Raw genomic sequence first — 20,200 nt, forward strand, 5'->3', positions numbered from 1 at the left:
AATCGATGCCCGTGCCGGGGCCGCATCATCATCATGATGCTTTCTCTCTTTGTCTCGCTCTCTCCTCTCTCTCTCTCTCTTTCCCCCTCGTGAGACTCCGCTCCGAGCGAAGCGTGCGTGTTTCATCGGCGCGGTCGATCGGATCGTCGTGTTGCGAATTAGTTACGCCTGGATACGCGCTCCTTTGTCGAATTACAAGGACGCGACGTGTATCGTACACGCGCGCCCGCGCGTCTCTATGAACCGGCGCGGCGCGCGGCTTTGATTGTAATACGTCGACAGCGGGCATCCGGCCCGCTGGAGTGAACGGCCGATGCCGCTCGTGGCCGATAGATAATCGGCGTCTTTGTCCCGCGATTTCTGCGGGAAACAAAGGCCCGATAACGCGTGGGCGGCTAATAGTCGTCGAGAGGGAAAGAAGATGAAGCGAGAGGGAAAACAAGGAGGTAGAACGAGAGAGATGAGCAGATGGATGGGCAGACGAAAGCGTGCGTTAAACATTCTAAAGTTGACCGTCCAGGAACGCGAGCCAATAAAACGCGCTGAGAAAATACGAGCTCGACGCGCGAATTCGAAAAACGCAGAAAATAGAAGGACACGAGATATACACATTTGCACGATCAACGAGAGACAGACGAAGAGAAACCGAGGGCAAAGGGAACGGGAAGAGATAGCTGAATAGAAGGCGAGATGTGTCGCGGTTCTTCGCGTCGTTCCTAATGATACCGCCACGACGCGGCCGCGTATGAATGCGAAGATACATCATACTTGCTCTGAAGTTTATTGCACGAGAGGAGAACGACGACGACGACGAGGACGGGGACGAGGACGACGGGTCGCACGGGAACGCCTCTCGAAAATCCCCGAGAGGGGCCGGCCGGGGAACGATAATGTATGCAAAATAGACGGTATCGTTCCTCCGATGGTCCTTAACCCTGTCATTGGTGGTCGTCGACGAGACTGCGTGCGCGCGCGGGGGCGCCGATCGCGAGACGTCTCTCCCGTCGGACATTAAATCTTCGCGAGATTAAGCGCCTTATGAGTCTCATTAATGAACGCGCGCGGTCCTGTGAGAACTCGTAAAGGCCGGCGAGCGCGCGCCCTCGAGGACAACCCCGTGAATCGATCGATCGATGTGCAAGCGGCCGGCGATCGGAAGAGAAGTCGCACGGCCGCGCCGGCTCTCTCTCTCTTTTGGGAAAGGAAAATCGGAGGAAGGTGGAGGGAACCGGTCGCAGGGTTATGTAAATTTTGTCGCGCAAACTGCAATGGAGTGGAATTGAATGAAGCTTGAAGTTGGATCGACAATTTGACGTGGCAAAAATTGAAATGCAAAATTTATCCAACGGCGAAAGCTCAGCGAAACTGGAACGCCGCGGTTCTACGTACGACGTGAATGTGCTCTCAACCGCCAAAAGGTCCGCCAAACCGCATGATTCGAGCATGATTTTACCTCCGGTTAATTAAGTCAGCCGGCAAATGGGGCTAATAATGCGCCGGTTCAGCATTATAATCGCTTCTTCGAACGAACATTTTCGCGCAAACAGAAGATCAAAGGAACAGAGATTTTGTCGAAAATATTAGGGCAGCTGGCTCTTGCGGCACGTACAACTCTGTGAATAAGAGAGAAAGAGAGAGAGAGAGAAAGAAAGAGAAAGGGAGAGAGAGAGAGAGAGAGAGAGAAAGAGAGAATGAATTTATTTGTATAAATATAATTCAAACGAAAATTAAAAGTTACAAAGGGCTCTTTGAATAAAATAAAATAAAAGAGACAATAAAGCCGATATCAAAGGATAAAAAATCGTGTAAGAGTCAATTGCAGATCCAATCTGCGTTTATTAAAAATACACGCAGACGCAATTTAACGCCGAAAAATACCGGCGATAATCCGGCGATAAATCAGTTTGTCCCCGCACGCGCGCGCGATACATTTGTAACAAACGCAATTTGTGCTCGTGTAATTGGCTCTCACCGTTCTCCGTCCTTTGTATTTTTTTTTTTTTTATTTCAACTGACCGTTTTCTACAATGTACATTATTACTACCGAGAGACCGCGACTCCGCATCGCGTTGCCGGTGCGAGGGTACGGTGCACGCCCGGCGATCGACATTACGCGCGATAAATATTCCGCGGGGCTATCTCGCGTACGAGGGTGGCGGGCGGCGGCGATCCTCCGCAGTCCTCTCGGCAACGGCCAGTTTCCGTCCGCGAGGCAGAACAACGGCAGCCGTGTTCACCTATGAAACAATTAGATCGCCCCGCGAGATACGGAAAACGTCGGTCCCTCCACGCCGCCCGGTGCTGCAGGTAGGAGCCACGTAGCGGCGTCCTCGCGCCGTCCGTAACCTCCAGCCTCGGCGCGACAGGCAGCCGAGAGCGTAAAGCGGCTATCGCGCGGATCCATCTCGGTTAGCTGGTTATTTAGCCGTTTATGATCCGCCCGTGATGCATGCCGATTCCTAGTTATATGTATGTACAGGGTGTCTCGCGTAACTCGCGCCCGTTATTTGTGCAACGCTGCTGCTCACGAATTTCCCGAACTTGAATGTCTCGACAACTTGTCCTCGGAGGAAATGTCGAGCAACGTTGATCTATGGTTTATTCAGGGTTTATTTCTAGAAAGAGATCGACTGAGCGAACGGACCGCAAACGCGTTTCGATCGAAGGCAACAGAACATCCGGCTCTTGGTGCCGAGTTCGGTCTCGGAATCTGGAAATTTAGCTGTGCCATCGTCACGCTGACACAAGCGATCTTTCTTCCCTGTGTGACTTTTCCACTTTCGACATGACAAGTTTCTGAGGCTGATACCCCGTATTTCATAGTCAAGCCTTATGTTCGAGGCCTCCTTATATCCATCTTTAGATGGATGCTGCACGGGTTATTTTATTGGCTACAGATCGTCTGAAGATAAACTTAAGAAAGTCTCAAATATAAAGCCTGACTATGAATACCGGTGTAAGCCTCGGGTAAAAATTCCGCTCGGGTCCGCTCGAAATCGATCGAAGCAGATCATTTTGCGATATTCACTTGCTCGCCCGAGGCTGAGCTCGCGGAAAGTCTCCGCTTTTTCCCCCGGAGACCGTCGGTGTCGCGACATTTCTGTCAAGCGAAAGATGACAAATTCTCACGAAAAAAAAAAAAAAAAAAAACAGCACTGCCTAAAGAGCGAACGCGAGTCGCGGGACACCCTGTGTACAAAGAGAAAGAGGACGAGAGAGGAGATAGCGTGTATATACGAATGAATACACACACACACACACACACACATCGAAAGCGCTTTAACCTCGACGTCGCGCGTTCGTTTGTTGCAGCCCAATGCATCGCGCCGCTCGGCATGGAGTCCGGCGCGATCCCGGACGCGGATATCAACGCCAGTTCCAGCTTCGACACCGGAAACGTCGGTCCCCAACTGGCACGGTAAGCGACAGTTTTTCATTCGAATAGTTCGACGGCAGAACGGAGGCGGGGCGAGGGGGGCGGGTGCCGCGCCGCCACGGCCATCGATCACTTCGTATCTACCGGCGCCTTCTGTTGCGTGCTCGATGCAGCCGCGATCGACGACGCGACGCGACGCGACGCGACGCTTCGTGACGCGACGTGGTGCGACCTGACGCGCGCGAGAACATTTTTATCGCGAGCTCCCGGGCTCGCCCCTCCGACGACGAGTTCGACGACGAACCAAGTCGCGGCCCGGAGGAGGCGGCGGGAGGTCACGTTCGATCGCGGCGATAATTGCGAAGTCTTTTTGGGCCGAAGGCATTCCGAAGGCTGCTGGCAATACTGAACAGGTGTAGTTCGCATTATGTACCCTCCAAGTGTCTTGGAGTGGGATCTCGCTCGGAACGAGTGGAACACGAAGCGACGGTGAAGGGGGTATTGCCACTTGAAATCGCGGGAGAGTCGAATTGTTTCGCCCACTCAGATCTCAGAGAGGATTCCCCGACTTCATGTGAGCGAATGTTTGAATTCATTAGCGCCAAGATGCTTTCCCGTGTCGGTGGAGCGCATCAAGGAAGATGCTCGTTCGAGCACCTCCGCGAGGTGAGCGAAGGATCCACTCGGAGTCGTGAGCGACTCGGCGGTGGCTCTGCTTTTCGAGCGAAATTCCACTCCGACGAATGTAGAAAGTGTGGACCTGCGGTGCTGTCGCGTGTACATTTCGGAGCGCAGCCTTCGGGTCGGCTGCGGAAGTTGAATCGAACTGACTCGAGAGGCAAGTCGGCCGTGGGATTCGCTTGTGTATTTATCGTGGGAGGAACGGTCGAAAAGAAATCGTAAAACGCTCCTTTTGGCTACTTCCAGCTACTTTTTCAACGAGAACTTCCTTCCGGTCGAGCAAGGTACTTTTCCCTGCGAGCTCTCCGCTTCGTTTAATCAAACATGGGGAAAGTGGCACGAAGAAAATAACGTATATCTTGTGTTACTTTCCCCCCTCCCCCATGTTTGATTAAACGTGGCGAAGGAATCGCGGGAAAAGCAACCGTGTTCTATTCTGCGTTTCTTTCCCTCCGCGTTCCGCTCCCAAAGACACATAAACGCATGGCCGACGTGCCTTGGGCCAACTCCCTAATCTTTGCTATCTTCCCTGTGTGCGTCGCAGTTCTCCTTGCGATCTCCTCCGCCTCCTCCTCCTCCTTCCTTTTTATGCAATAAAAAAATAAAAACGCAAATCGCGTATAATTGATGAGTCCGCGGGACTTTGCGCTCCGCTCGACGTCAACAGGGACCGTTATATTCTTTTGTTGTCCCGCTTTGCAAACCGCCCCGTGATGAGAGTAATTTTTGCGACGTAATAAATGATGATTGCTAGCCCCCCACCCCGCGCACGAGTATCTCGCCCGTCAAAGTTACGATCGTATCGCTTTTAATATCGCCGAGCAACGACGAGACGCGCGAACGCCGGTCTTCGTCGTTGGGGACCTTCCAAAAGAGAAACAGTGGAACCGAGGGGCGGAGACGGCGGCGAAGGGCAAGCGGGGAGGAGAGCGGTTTCGGTGTCGACAAGGTAAATACATCGCTCGGCGTGTGGAAGGGTTAATCGCGACGCCTCCGCGCGGCGAGCACGAGGCGTGAATACTAATAAAAGCGCGCTCTCTCGTCGGTTATAATATATAAAATCCGGAATATCAGGTTGGCGCGCGGGTCCACCGGGCCGAGAGAAAGAAAGAGCGACGTTGTTACACACGCGGCGAAAGAGAGAGAAAGAGAGAGAGAGAGAGGGAGGGAGGGAGAAAGCCGATCGAGAAGGTAATTATTTCTAATCTTTCGGCCGCGAAAGCTGCCTCGGAACGGATATTGGTCGACGTTTCTTATCGCCTCACCGTCGCGAGACGCAAAAATGCGAGACGTTGGGCCGAGAGCAACGGCGGAGGGAGGGAGGGAGGGAGGGAGGGGGAGAGAGAAAACTCGTGTGGCGAAGCTAATTATAAATTAACGCCTACCCCCTCGGCCGGCGGGGAATAAATTGTCGGTCGCAACAACGTGTAATTAAGTAATCCGCGTGCCTTTTCCATATAGGCTATCGCTTCTCGTTTGGCAGTCGCTCGCGCGAAATGAATATTTATAGCGCCGTTAAATTGATCCTCCCACGGCGTGGCGAGCGGCAGAGAATGGGAGAGAGAGCCAGAGGAGGGGAGGGGGGGGGCAAGAGAACGTCGCCGATTTGTTCTTCTCACCTCGCTCTCGTGAGGCGAGTTTACTTTTTAATCGAGACCCGACTAGAAAGAGAGAGAGAGAGAGAGAGAGAGAGAGAGAGAGAGAGAGAGAGAGAGAATCATCCGGCGCGAATTTACGACCGATCGGTGAATTCGCACGCGTTAACAATTTCCGTGACGCGCTCGTTGCGTCGACGTCGATGAATTTCCCTCGAAAGAGGAAAGCTTACCCTCTCCACTCTCCCCTCCGACTCTCCGGCCATCGCTGTCAAATACCGCCGTTATGTTCCGGCGAGTGAGCATATCGCAACGCGCGGTAGTAACTTAATTAACGGAGACGTCGCTGTTTCGCAGAACTTTTTGCTCTGCGCGCGAGCCGCGCGGCCGCGCGCACATTTGAGCGCACGACGCTGGAATTAATTCTATTCCGAATTAATTTTCACTTATCATGTGGTTGCTATCTACCGCATTCGTTCTTCCCTCTCCCCCTCCCCGCCCCCGCCCCCTCCCATCCGCTCTCTTACCTCGCAAACACTCGCGAAATGACCGTGACGCAAAACAAGGTATCGCCTTCGGCGAGCATGCCTCGCGGGAGTCTCGTCCTCTAACGCAATTATCACAAAGGGACCTTTGACGTATCATGGCCGCGGTAAAAAGAGAGTATTACACCTGGTTTGGCCGGTGGCGAAAGGGTTGGCCGTGTAACGCCTCTGGTAGCCGCCGGTGCAACGCATGAATACGAGATGCAACTGGCGGAGTTGCACGCGCGAGAGCGCGCACCCACCACCTCGACCTCCCCTCATCGACCTCGCAGAGCGCCCGCCTCCACCCGCTCGACCTCTCTCTCTCTCTCTCTCTCTCTCTCTCTCTCTCTCTCTCTCTCTCTCTCTCTCTCTCTCTCTCTCTCTCTCTCTCACACCCCAGTCGCCTCCCTTTCCGTCCCGCTCGCTCGTGTTTAGATATTAATGCGTGGGGCCCGGTATTCGCCGGCGGTTTGCAGTGCAGCGGCGGTTTATACGAATATTCCATCCCACGGGACGTATCCCGCCCAGCAGCAGGCCGCGGTTGTAGAACCGAAGCGGGTGCGCGCACGGCATCGGCCCGAGAGCTGCGAGAGAGAGAGAGAGAGAGGGAGAGAGAGGGAGGGAGGAAGAGAGGTATATACAGAGCGTTAGTCGACGGCCCCGCGGGCTCTCCGATATTAATACATTCCATTACCGCAGACAATGACCGGCTGAATGGGCCTCCGAGTCCTGATGAGCTCCGCTGCGCGCAGCGCCCCACGTCGCGCGCCCGCGCTCTCGCTCGGGTTCCTCTTCCTCCGTCGGCCGTGCGCACGTCACTATCTAATTTAATACAGGCCAGCCTCGGGCGTACGAGCGAGCGCGTACGAGGTGCCGCGGACGTTTACAGCCTCCGCCGCCGTCGTCTCTCCTTTGTGCCGCTGTTGTCGGCAAAGAAAAAAGATTCCGCCGAGAGGGTGGCGGAGCGGCGGAAGGGTGGAGAGTGGCGGCCCCGCCATTTTCTTCGGAATTTCGCGAGATGATAGGCCGACGAGCGCGTTCGTCTCCCTTTCCTGAGCGCGCTGTGAATTACCGCGGTTACGACGCGCGTTTTTCTTCCCATTTTTCGCCCCGCCGCGTCCCTCGTGTCGAGAGCTCCGCTCTCTTTCTCTCTTCCTCTCTTTCTCTTTGCGTGCGTGCGCAAGTGTGCGCGCGCGCGTGTTTCCCAAAAGAATTAGAAAAACCGAGAGGAACGCGAAGTCGAGCTCTCCGAGAGAGAGCGCGCGTTCTCCTGGATTCCTGCCTCCTCCTTCTCTCTCTCTCTCTCTCTCTCTCTCTCTCTCTCTCTCTCTCTCTCTCTCTCTCCCTCCCTCCCTCCCTCCCTCCCTCCCTCTCTCTCTCTTTCTTTCTCTTTCTTTTCGTCTGCTCTTTCTCGCGTTTATGTTGGAAACGCTCCGGTCGTCACGAATTAAAACGCGCGCTTGGAGATGCGCGTCGGTCGGCTTCGCCACGAGAAATGTCACCGGTGCGAACGCAAACATGCGGGTTATAAAATAGATGTGTGTTGCTGACACACACACACACACACACACATTCTCTCTCTCTCTTTCTCTTTTACGGAGCGAAGGAGTTCGTGAGCGGAGTCGCGGTCGCGAGAGAAAACGCCCCACGCGAGTCATCAATCGGCGCGGAAATCCCGTCCCGGGGCGGCGCGGGCGCGCCTGACGCCGGCAAGAATATCCCGCCGCCTCCGAATATGATAGAGTGGCTTCGTTAATTTCAATTGGAATTGAAAACCTGAATTATAACGCCGCGAGCCGCGATCAATCATCCGTGAATGGGAGAATAAATAGCCTCCACCAACGCGTATCGCGAGCCAGGAGAGATAGGCGCGGAGTGAAAAAAGGGCGAGGGAGAGGCTAATGGGGCGCATCTTTCCCAATTATCAAGTGAACAATTTTTGACGCAACATTGAGGGAGTAAGAGGAAGAGAGGAAGAGGAGGAGGAGGAAGGCAACAGCCTTCTTCCCAGTGTTTCGCAACCCCCCTCCCCTCCCCCCTCCCCGCGCTTCGGCGCGGGATCACGCGCTGCGGCCGACCGCCGCGAGTTCTTTCGCGCGCACGTTTCCGCCGTTCCTTTTCTTCGTGTTTCCGTTCAACGGCATTTTCCCAGAATGGGTGCAATTAAGACGCCCGACCGGCTGGCTGGCTGGCTGGCTGGCTGGCTGAGAGGGAAGCAAGCAGCACACAGGGCGAGAAAGCGCTCGTGGAGAAATTGCACGGGGCTGAGAAATCACGGGACGACTTTCGCCGCGTAATTCCGCTTCGGGGCGAAAATAGCGGCGGCGCCTCTGATTTATTTGCCGGGCGAAGCTACGATTACACGCTAATTACATCGATGCGTAGCGCTAAATGTCGGCGGGGGAGGGGGGAAGGGGCTTGATTTTCGGACGCCGCGATGAAGCACCTCATTATTGCTTATGTAACGCGCGCGCGTTGCGAAGTGCGTATCGTTAGCGTTATCACGCGGCTTTCAAATGGTGAGCGATGCTTGTTAAACCTCTCCCCTTTTCTGCGCACGTGTACCTTCGTGAACATGCATACACACACACATACACGCACACGCAGACAGACACAACACTCGGAAATATGATACGGAGCATTTTCCTAAATAGAGGAACGGCAGGAAACCGCATGGCACGATACGGGGTATTTACGTCGGAAAGAGCGCGCGCGACGCGCGCAGCCCGTCCAGACGGCGAATTTTTACAGGCTCGTAATAGCTCTTACTCGCGGCCATTACTTGATGCACTGTAATTTAGAAAAGCGCGGATAAAGGAGAGAGAGAGAGAGAGAGAGAGAGAGAGAGAGAGAGAGAGAGAGAGAGAGAGAGAGAGACCGGCCGGTTTAAAGGGGGACAAGCGATGCGCGTTATGTAGCCGGTGATTATTACGTTCGCGTCCGACGTCGCTGCAAAGTGGCCTCCTCCTCGCTCTCCCGCCCCCTATTTTCAAACCCCGACACTTGGGGCGTCGAGAGTTCGGCGAACGATCGGAAACGGGGAGACGCCGCGAGCGGTCGCGTACGAATGAACGTCACTCCGGAAATAGCCGCTCATGATCCGCTTGATGTTTCGCAAACGCGCTCGAACGCGCTCGGAAGAGGAAGAGTAGGGGAGGGAGGACTTGACGAAATTTCCATGTCAGGATGAGGAAATTTCAGGATCAGAATTGGCGATAACGGCGCGACGCAAACCGCGCGAGAATCTTCGGTCAGTTTGGAGATAATCGAAAGCGGCGGCCGTTTCTCAATACCTTTCCTCCTCTCGTATTGTTCTCGCACTCTGCCTTTGTTTATCGCTCATCATCGGTCACATTAGAAATCAATAGAAAAATTAATTCAAGCGTGGATCATCACGCGGGCCGCGTCGCGTCGATTTCCGCCGATTTACCGCGGGAGCGTCACCGATGGCTCAGCCTACCCATCGAAGACGCGCGATAAATAAATGCAATTCGTCGCAGGACGCGTCCATCCTTCCCACTTCGTCTCGTCGGTTCTCCATCGGCCATATGGGCCGACTTATTGTGAGCGCGATTACATAGTTAAAAACATTTCGTACTTTTGTTAAAATTATTTGTGTGTAGAGTTTTGTGTTAAATTTTTACACACAGTCGTGCGTTAATTTAACATATCGTTGTTGTGTCACCTAGACTTTGTTGTGTTAAATTAAGATTAATTATTTTCAAGTGTTAAAATTATGACATTTCCAAGTATTAAAATAACACAATTTACATGTAAATGCATGAATTCTTGCTATGACATATTTTATATGTTGAAGTCGACGTACCTAAAATATGTTACTTTCCTCATTATAACAGTTATCACGTGTTAAGTGTATAATGTTAACATTTCTGGTGTGTGAAGATTGGATTTTTAACAGATAGATTATGTCAATCTAACATTTTCATTTCATCGAATCATGGATCATTACTTTTCCCAAATGTTGAAGTAACATTCATTGTATGTCAATTTAACACAAACTGCGATTCTTGACGGTATTCAGATGTTAAATTTTTGTGTTAATTCTCTACATATTATACGTGTTACATTTTAACATATTTGCTGTATGTTAAATTAACACATAAATGAGAGTGGATGACGTGAGACACATGAAATATGTTAAATTTAACACATCATTTCTTACAGTATATTTATACTTCGTGCGCACAGCGTAGGTGGCCGTCCACCGACAACAGCTGCACTCGACGAGTCAATAATTTCGGTGTTGCGTGCATAATCACTCGCGTTAGTCACCGCCTCGCAGAGCCTCGGTATAAACGGACTATGCTTTTCCCTGACGGACGGACGGAAGGAACGATCGTACGATCGAATACGAGCAGCCTCCGAGAGCCGTTTAATCCCGCGGTACTCGCGCGTATCTCGGAGCCCGCGGAGATAGCGGACGAGCGAGTGCCGGTAGAAGCACAGAGACATAGAGAAACAGAATGAGAAAGAGAGAAGGGGGAGGGCAGAGGAAGATAGACTCGATTGGTAAGTGTCGGGGGCCGTCTTTCCGATTTCGCCAAGGAGAAACAGTACGGTTTCTCTTAAGGAGGTAGTTTCGCCCGGCTGCAGTCCATCGCGATAACATTTATTGCGCGGGAGAGACGCGGCTCGATCTTACGCCCCGGCTGAGATACACCAGTCCTCGTGGCCGTTGTTGTCGTCGTCGTCGTCGTCGTCGTCGTGCGGGCTCATTGTCGCGCCGTTTAGCTCTCGAGAACGTAAATATATATATATATATATATATATATTTTACAGCGCCGACACAAAGGCCGCGATGGCGTTTCTGCGACGGGGGCTGCACTTGGCTATTTATTCGTCCGTGGAGAACTAGTTTGCAAAGTTCGCGGGGACGGACGGGCGGGCGGTCGTTTTAATTCGCGAATGCCCGGGATTGCGCCTTACAAAAGCAGAATTTTTAAGGCGAGTTTAACGAGCAGAAATCGAGAAGACGTGATTAAGGGACAAGTGCCGAAGCGTTATACCACGCTCGCTCCTCCGTAGCCGGGAATAATTTCGCTCAATGGCTTCTCCGCTTCCTCAACTTCCGCCTCCCGCAAGGCCCGAGCGGGTCGACGAGTCGCCGATATTCCGCGATCTGAATGTCTAATTGCAGAGATGAGACCACGCACGCGCGATACCTGAGCCGCGCGCGCTGCGCGGAGAAAGAAGTCGGAAGAGTATCGAATAATCCGGGGCGTAATTAAGGAAAGCCCGTAACGCGCGGAGGAAGCTCGGAGGAATTCCCGCCGGCATGATCGAGCCGAAAAGTGAAAAGCAACTCCCCGCCCCTTCCCCCTCCCCACATCGCGCGATTCGCACGACGATGGAAAAACGACGATGAAAATTCCGCCGCTGCGATTGATTCAATTTCGTCCCGATATCGTCCTCGTCGACGTAATAACGACGTCTCTCCCGCTCTCTTGCGCCCGCAGACGCGAGATTAAATTCCGCTCGCGGGACGGAGCTTCCGTCGCCGAGAGTCCTTTAACCGTCCGTCCGCCGTCGATGGTCGAGCGCGAATCGTCGTCCCGCACGGCGACCAAGGTGTCCGTCAATCTTCCGGATCGATCGTTTGCATAATGCAGACCCCCGCTAATGCGAGCGAGCGACGGCGGATAGCGGCGAGAGAATTCCGCATGCTGTCACGGGCCCGTTAATTTCGCCGCGAAGCGGCTGATGTGATGGAAAATTTTAGTTCGCCTCGATGTCTCTCTCTCTCTCTCTCTCTCCCTCTCTCTCTCTCTCTCTCTCCCCCTTCTTTCCTTTTTTCTCTATCTTCCTACCTCGGCCGATTTAACGGGCGGCGCGTACTACATCGTCAGTGGTGCGAAGCGAACGACGACGGACGCGGCATTTTCGGCGCGACGACGACATGTCCCGCGCGCGGCTCGAGAAAATGATTACACTCGGATGGTCTTTTTATTCGGGGGTGAGGAGGAGCAGGAGGGACACGCCGCGGCGGGACCACACACCGCGACGGGCGCTCCTTTGCTTCTCTCTCGTTGTCGCTTTCTCTCTCTCTCTCTCTCCCTCCCTCCCTCTCTCTCTCTCTCTCTCTCTCTCTCTCTCTCTCTCTCTCTCTCTCCTTCGCTCGTTCGCGAGCGCGAGCACTCTCGGAAAGTTATTATAAATAGAAGCCCGCGAGCCGGTTTCGGACACGGTCGCGGATTTTTCAGCGCACGAAAGGGACGTCGCAGCGCGCGTGTGCGCGAGAGCCGCAGGATATCATCGTCGTCGAATTGTCTCGGCGAATTAGCGTTTGCATACATTTACATTTCGTTGAGATAGGGTGGCCTCTTATAATTCGGCCGAGATTTTATTTGGTTTATTTGCTTTCCGCGGGGAAAGAGACTAACCTGCTTCTCCGTCGAAAAGCAGGTTAGATGAGTTTTGCTTGGAACGCATCGCGAGAACATTGTAAACGTTTGGGTGCGTGAAACCACGATCTATCCGCGCTAAAGACGGAAAATATTTTTATTTACTCCGGACTCGTTTACTTATTCTCTTTGTTAGAATGAGGGGGAAAGTAAAACATTTTACCGTCGGGAAGCATGTGAATTCATTGAACAAAGTGCATCGCGAGAAAGTTGCAATTACTTGGAAACAACAAATCACCCTCGCGTAGCAATTATAAACACTTTTATATGCCACGGAATCATTGATTTATTTTCTTTTCTATTGAAATGGAGGAGAAAACACTTAAGAAACAGATGGGTGTGTTCGTCAAAATGCCGTCGCCAGAAAATCGTAAACGCTTCGAAATGGGAACACACGTTCAGCTGTGAACGATTTCGCATATCGCTCATTTATTTATTTATTTATTTATTTATTTACTTATTTATTTATTTCCCCGCGCGGATTACACGCGTCGCTATCAGCAATTGACGCCATGTTACGTTCAATATCATTGAGCGCGCGTATTCGCTTTCCTGTGACGTGCGTTCCCGTTCCGGATTCGCGTCACGAATGCGGAAATTAAAATTCACGCGGGGCGCGCGCGGACGCGTTTTAAATAAATAACATCGCTCACTGTTTGTCCTCATCTCACGGAAAATGACGTCCTCTCTCTCTCTCTCTTGGCTAGTTTTACCAGGGAGAAGGGTGAGAGTGCGAATTCTTTTGATGTATCGCAGCCAACCCGTTTCGATCGTAACCGCTTCGCTCGCGCAGATCGATTTTATCCTGGAGGAAACTCGACTCACGCCATCGCGATTTGGATATTCGCAGCAACATGAATAAATGAGTCGTCGTGCGCGCTTGTTATTTCGTGAAAATAATTTTTACATTCACTACATATTCCTAATTTATTTTTAGCTACATTAATTATTTCATACTCGCCTGTTTCACATCTACTCTATCTGCATTCTATTCGAAAGTTATTGAAACGTTGAAAAGAGTAGTTTGCAATTGGTCGTTGAACTAAATAATAATGAGGAAAACAGCAGCAGCTCATCATTAACAGCGTCGAAGCAGAACGATAATGCGTTCTTTCGTATCTCGAGATTCGCCGTTCGTCCCTGAAATTCCGCGGGACGCAAATTTCGATTAAAAAATCGCCCTTATCGCTTCGCCCTTATCGGTTTGCAGTCGCGAGAGGAGTCTCCCGAGCGTCGTTCATCATTGTCAAGAGAATTTACAGTTCGCCCGCGTTCAGCCGCGTGTATAAACGTCCACGCGCCCCGCTTGCTCCGCTCTGCGCCTTGGGCTGACCGAGCAGCCAGCCAGCCAGCCAGCCAGCCAGCCGACCGGCGCGACGGTCGAGGAGAATGCGAGCCGGTTGTTAACGATAAAGAGGTGCTTCCAGCGCGCGGCCTGTAAATCTCGCGAAAGCAGCCTCGGTTGTTACAGCCAGCCGGCCGCGGCTTATCGTATCGTATCCGCGGCTAATGACGAGCGCGCGAGAGGCGCGATTATTAGCACCTCGTGGATCAGTGGTGACGCGACCGGGACGAGACGCCGTCGTAAACGGCTCCATTTATACCGCTCATTATCACGGAAGATTATTATAATCACGTCGTGCCGGTAACGACGCGGTTTATTGTGCCGTTTCATTACAAGTTGCGTCTTATTTTCCGACGCGGCGAACGCTCTCGCGCCTCTTTTCCACCTCCCTCTCTCTCTCTCTCTCTCTCTCTCTCTCTCTCTCTCTCTCTCTCTCTCTCTCTCTCTCTCTCTCTGTCTCTCTCTCTCTCTCCCGCGCTTTCTCCTCCTTGTCTTCTCCTTTTTCTCCTCCGCGCGTTTTCTCGGGACGCGCTAAGCGAGCGTTATCCCTTCGCGTCGAGTTATTCGCCGCCACCGCCGCCGTCGTCGCGGGGGCCGGGCCCCGCTAATCCGCAATTTGGGAAGAATACACTCGGACCCGCGCGTAACGTCGTCCGTATCCTCGGCGTTCCGTCGAAAAGGAGCGCCTCACTCTTAGTCGAGCATTTAAACGGTCCACGCAATTAGGCAAGGCGCTTCGCGCTTCATGTTTTATTCATGCCGGCCTGGGCGCGGAGCTTTCTCTCTCTCTCTCTCTGCCTCTCTCTCTCTCTCTCTCTCTCTCTCTCTCTCTCTCTCTGCATCTCCCGCTCACTCGCTCGTTCCTTGCCTCGCTCCCGACCCCTCGAAGATTAAAACCGAAGCACGAGGCGGGCGAGAGAGCACAGCTTGGACGCATAAATGGCCGCTTGTACGGCCCGTCCGACCCGTATCACCTGCGCGGGAGGTGATACGCGCCCACTCGGACACCCCGATTCACCCCCCCTCTCACTTCCTCGCGGCCATCTATGTAAATTCGACGTTGTTGTTATCGGATCGGCCGCTTTGTCGGAAATCTCGATAAGCCGCCGGGCTCTGTCCCCGATGATCGCCGGTAAGCTCGTTTTCGCGTTCTTAGCTGCGCTGCGAGTCATCTCTGTCTCTCTCCCTCTCTCTCTCTCTCTCTCTCTTCCTTTCTTGTCTTTCTTCCGCCATCCGTCGCGCGCGCGCGTTTTCCAGGCTGCCACGGCGCCCTTTTCACAGCCGAGCGACGCGTAATAGCGTCGTCGCGGAGCGACGTCAACGGCGCGCGGCGTGCACGACGATGTAGCCGACGTAGCCGACGTTATTTTTGTTGCCGCTGTACGGCCGGGCGAGAGAGCGACGGATAGATAGACGGTGCTTCTAACGAGCGCGTCTCGTCGAACACGGCTACACGGCCGAGCGTTTCACCGGCCGAGAGAAAGAGAGAGCGAGGAATTCGAAACACCTTTTTATTCTAATTCCGACTGTTCCGTGCTTCATTAAAATGCGACTCGGATTCTCGCGCCGTGCGCGCGGGCTGCACAGTGTCAGCGAAATAACGTGAGAGAGAGAGAGAGAGAGAGAGGGGGGGGGGAAGGGAGAAAAAGAGAACCCGAAATTCCCTCGATTTCTCGCGCACGTAAACGCGATCATATCGAGATTCGCTACGAGGATTCGAACGGTCGACTTGGACGTCGGTTGATTCTCAGATAGCGCGCGGGACTAACATCGGTCGCCGGGCGACGAGATAACTCGATACTTTCGCGTCTCTAATTAGATCGTTACTTTTATGAGCGGTGCGCGGAGCCCCGAAAATAAACGCGGCCGTTCGAAGATTCCGGGGGAGACACCTTCGGGACGACGCGGTCGAATGCGAAAAGGGAGCGCAACGCGTCGCCGACGATTCGCGGACTTTGGAGCCGCAGACGAAGGTCTCGGTGCTCGAAATGACAGCAAACGTCTTCGGGAATCATGGGCGTGAGGGGTGATGGGTTCGAATTCGAGCTCGTGTCTCCGAACGTACGTTTCGAAGCCGTTCAAAATTACCTCAAAATTTATCTCAATGCGGTGAGATATTTGCTTCTGTCTGCGAGCTGGTTTCTCTTTCTCCGGAACCAACTCGAATAGCCGCGCATCTTAATTGACTTCTCACTGATACTTATTTATAATATCAATTTAGTGAAAGTTGTCCTTTTGGTATGCTGAGAAAAATGATCGTGTAGCGAAAACTATTTAGAGGAATCAGCTGAAATGGCTAAATTATTAGCAAGCATTACGATACTACATATGTTTTGTATCTAATCAATATAAATGACGGAGACAGAATTTATGACTGTTTGTCAAATTTAGTAAGAAAGTCTCTTTGTGGCACTTAGTCAAATTATTATTATTATTATTTTCATTTAACGCAGTAATTTAGATTTAACTACGGTACCTCAATTTTCCTGCAGATATTGCTAGAATGTCGTTGTAAATTCTGCGTAGACACAGGCATTTTTCTAGCGGATATAAAAATCAGTGAAAAATTTTTTCAGCTGCAACGTTTAGAATTCTAGCTGAAATATTTTTTTGAGTGTATAATATACGATTTCTAAACTAATCATGTTATACCGATCAGCGATACAAAAGTCACGCGCGGTTCGCTCGGACTTGTCTCAGATGCACGGGGTAGCTGACCGCGAATGAGAGAGAGAGAGAGGGGGGGGAGGGGAAGAGGGGAAGAGAACTAAAACTGATTCGATACTCGACCGTGCCGATGGTTACAGATTGAAATCGGAGAATCTCGGCGGCGCCTGGTGCCCTAAGAACCAAATCACCAAGGAAGCACGAGAATGGCTGGAGATCGACCTCCACACGATCCACTTGATCACGGCTACCGCTACCCAGGGCCGTTTCGGAAACGGCGTGGGCGTTGAATACGCGGAGGCGTATCTGCTGGAATACTGGAGGCCGCGACTAGGCAAATGGGTTCGATACAGAAACATCAAAGGACAGGAGGTGAGCGACTTAACTTAATTAAAGATTCTCCATCGCGACGCTCTGGATTACGAGACGGCGAAGCGAGAGACGAGGCGAGGCGAGGCGAGGCGCTGAGAGCCTCGTCTCCGTGAAGTTGCTCGGCGTTTTGCGGACGAGTCGCTAAGTCGGACCGATTGGATTCTCCCATTACCTCCTCGTTACCCTAATGATTTAATCCGACCGATGCTGGTAAATGGCGCAGAAAATACGGAAATCATATCAGCGACTACTTCGCGAGGATCGCCTCGTTAGCCTCGTGCCAAATAAGATTCTGGTTTTTAAATAGTTGTATCATTACACCCCGTGCGCATTTCCGACCAATTCTGATCTGCCATCTTGATAACTTGATGTGACACCACGTATCGACGTATTTGATTGGCTGAACAATTTTTTCTCGTAACACACCGAACGAGCTCCAACCGTTTTTCACATAGAAATGCCCCGATAAATAAAATTCCAAGAAGAAATTCCTGAATCAAAATAACGTTACATAGAAACACGATGAGGGGGGGGAGGGGGGGGACGATTAGAAACAATCAGCGAACGTTCCAATCCGCCGCAAATCTTCGATCTTTCAATAAATTCTCTCGGGTCTGAATATTCAAGACTTTGGAAACTCGGCGTACACCGGAGCTTGCCGCTGCAAGACAAATTTACGGGCGCGAGGCTGCAAAACAAGGACAATTTCTTCGCGAAGTCTCGTTCGCGCGGCGAGAACCGAGGACTACCGCGGGGCACCGTGGACTTCGCGATGACCTGTTGAAGGATCGTGCGGTTCCTCCTCGAGGGACATTTAACCATCAATCCCGCGCGCCTCCACCTCGCGGCACGACTCGCTAAAAACACTCGGCGCTCTCGTGATTTATGACGCGTGTCCGGCGGCGCGATTCGCGCAGCCACCGGCGCCAGCCGCGACCGTCGAAACAGGCCCGGTGAGGTTGGCCATTGACCCGAGTATTGGCTAATCGCGCGCGGGGGCCGGGGCCGCTCTCCCTTGAAGAGGCAACAAGTCGAGATCGTACACCCGGGAAAAGGCTATCGCGTTCCGTTGCGCGAATGCAGCCCGAAGGAAGCGGGCCACGCGCATGTGCCGACGCTAGACCAGGTCAGGCGAGGCCAGACAAGGTGAGACGTGACGAACTGAAGTCCCGAGTTCAAAGTGTGTTCCCGGCCGCACGATCAAGAATCGATTGCGGACCGGCGGATCATCCTGCTCGAAACGTAAGCCGCTTATCGCGAATCCGTAAGCTAATTTCGTACTGTCGGTGAACGCGAGCGGCGGCACACTTTGTCGAGGCCCGGTTGGCAGGCCGGCAGGCGAACAGAGAGCAAGCAGCAGCGGTATGCCTGGAGCCTCTTCCGCTCGTCTGCTCACGCTCAAGCGAAGCTGAAGCTTCGCTGCTGCGGCGAGTCGCTGCTCTTGTTCTCCCCCTTGCTCGTGCCCTCCCGTTCCTTCCACTCTCTCTCTCTCTCTCTCTCTCTCTTTCTCTCTCTCTCTCTCTCTCTCTTTCTCTCTCTCCTTCTCTCTCTCTCTCACTCACTCACTCACTCTCTCCCTCTCTCTCTCTCTCTCCTTCGCTTTGCCGCGACTAACGGGCGAGGCCCATGTTGAAGTATTAGCGGGAGCAGCTGCGGCGAGCGGAATGAGTTGGTGATGGACGCCGTAAAGTTAGGATACCCCCGGCATTACGTGTAGTATGCATTAGCGCCAGTGTATTCCGTTCATATCCGTTCATACAGCGACGAGGGCGCGATCGATGCCGCCGTTAGCGCGCGCGTTCGGTGCATTTTCCAGATTGGACCCTCCTCCTCCGTCTTCCCCGCGTGCAAACGAACGAGCGCGCGGATACGGACACGGGAAGGCTCTCTTAAACCGCTTAACCGCGATGCGTTTCGATGGGCTCCGCCGATGAAACAGTCGATCCGCTCGAAAAATATAACGTCTCGCCGCGGAGACTCTTTCTTGCCGCGCCGGAGCCGTCTCTCTGTTCCCTCCCCGCTTTCTTGCTCGCTCTCGAACGGCGGGATCACCCCCTTGAAGACGCGAGTTGCGGCGAGGCGCCTCAGAAAGAACACCCCCTCTGACCCCAATTCGTAGCGTGTGAAGCAAAAGGATCTTTTGAAGACGAGAAATCGAGTATCGTGGAAATGGATTTTATTCAGCCGGTTTTGTCACACATCTACGCCAATGAGAAACGTTCGCTTCTCTGTTCGACGATCACTCTCTTAGATATAAAATTGGCGTGACCTAGAAAGAAGTGTATTCACTCATGTTGACTTCACATCTTTGTTCCTCCCTGCGGTCGTTCGACGTTTTCCCGAATTCACCCCAACATTGCTAGTCGCGTGTCTTGATCGACTTCCCACCCCGATATAGTCAACGATGTAAAAGTCATTTGTCGAACCGTAAAAATATATTAGGTGTTTGAATAAGTTTCCGCCGCTTTCAAAGAGATGTAACGAGTACTACATGCGTAGAATTTCCAGTGCCAACACATATACGAGAGTACGATATAAACAAGCTTTCATATTTAGTATATGACATTTGGTGGACGTGCAAACAATATTTTTGTCATTGCGTTGAAAATGTCGACTTTTGTGCGAACAAAACAGCATTTGCGGGAAGTTTTACTGCATTATTTTATTGTTAAATAATGCGCAGCTGAAAGTTATCGTTTACTTGTGGAGACGTATGGGAAGCATGTTCCATCCGGAAGAAGTTGTAGAGAGTGCTTTCAACGCTTTAGAAATGATGATTTCGATGTGGAAGATAAAGAACGCAAAGGTGCACCGAAAAAATTGGAGGATGAACAACTGGAAACATTACTTGATGAAGATTCATGTCAAACGCTGAAAGAATTGTCAGAAGTATTAAATGTTGATGAATCGACTGTTGGCAAACGTTTAAAAGCAATGGGAATGATTCAAAAACCCGGAAACTGGCTACCACATGAATTGGAAGAAAGAGACATCTTGAAAGGCGTTTACCATGTGCTGCGAATTGTCGTTTCAAAAACAAACCTCATTTTCCATCGAATACTAAGGATGAAAAATGGATCCACTATGACAATACAAAACGATCAAAAGCACTGGAGCAAGCCCGGTCAGCCATCATCATCAACGCCAAAACGGAATATTCATGGACGGAAGGTTATGTTGTATATTTGGATCAACAAGATATGGTGTATTATGAG

At 52.1% G+C, this 20,200-nt stretch overlaps 1 protein-coding gene across 1 annotated transcript in view; it reads left to right on the top strand.

The window, feature by feature from the left end:
- Nucleotides 1–20,200, top strand: part of LOC105188792 (discoidin domain-containing receptor 2) — a 205,715-nt gene that overhangs the window by 99,879 nt on the left and 85,636 nt on the right. Inside the window, exons 3-4 of the mRNA XM_011150426.3 lie at nucleotides 3,313–3,418; nucleotides 16,754–16,985. Of these exons, the coding sequence (XP_011148728.1) occupies nucleotides 3,313–3,418; nucleotides 16,754–16,985 (338 nt within the window). The remainder of the gene's footprint in view (nucleotides 1–3,312; nucleotides 3,419–16,753; nucleotides 16,986–20,200) is intronic.

Source organism: Harpegnathos saltator, unplaced genomic scaffold, assembly GCF_003227715.2.
Source record: "Harpegnathos saltator strain DR-91 unplaced genomic scaffold, Hsal_v8.6 scaffold295, whole genome shotgun sequence".
Lineage (NCBI taxonomy): Eukaryota > Metazoa > Arthropoda > Insecta > Hymenoptera > Formicidae > Harpegnathos > Harpegnathos saltator.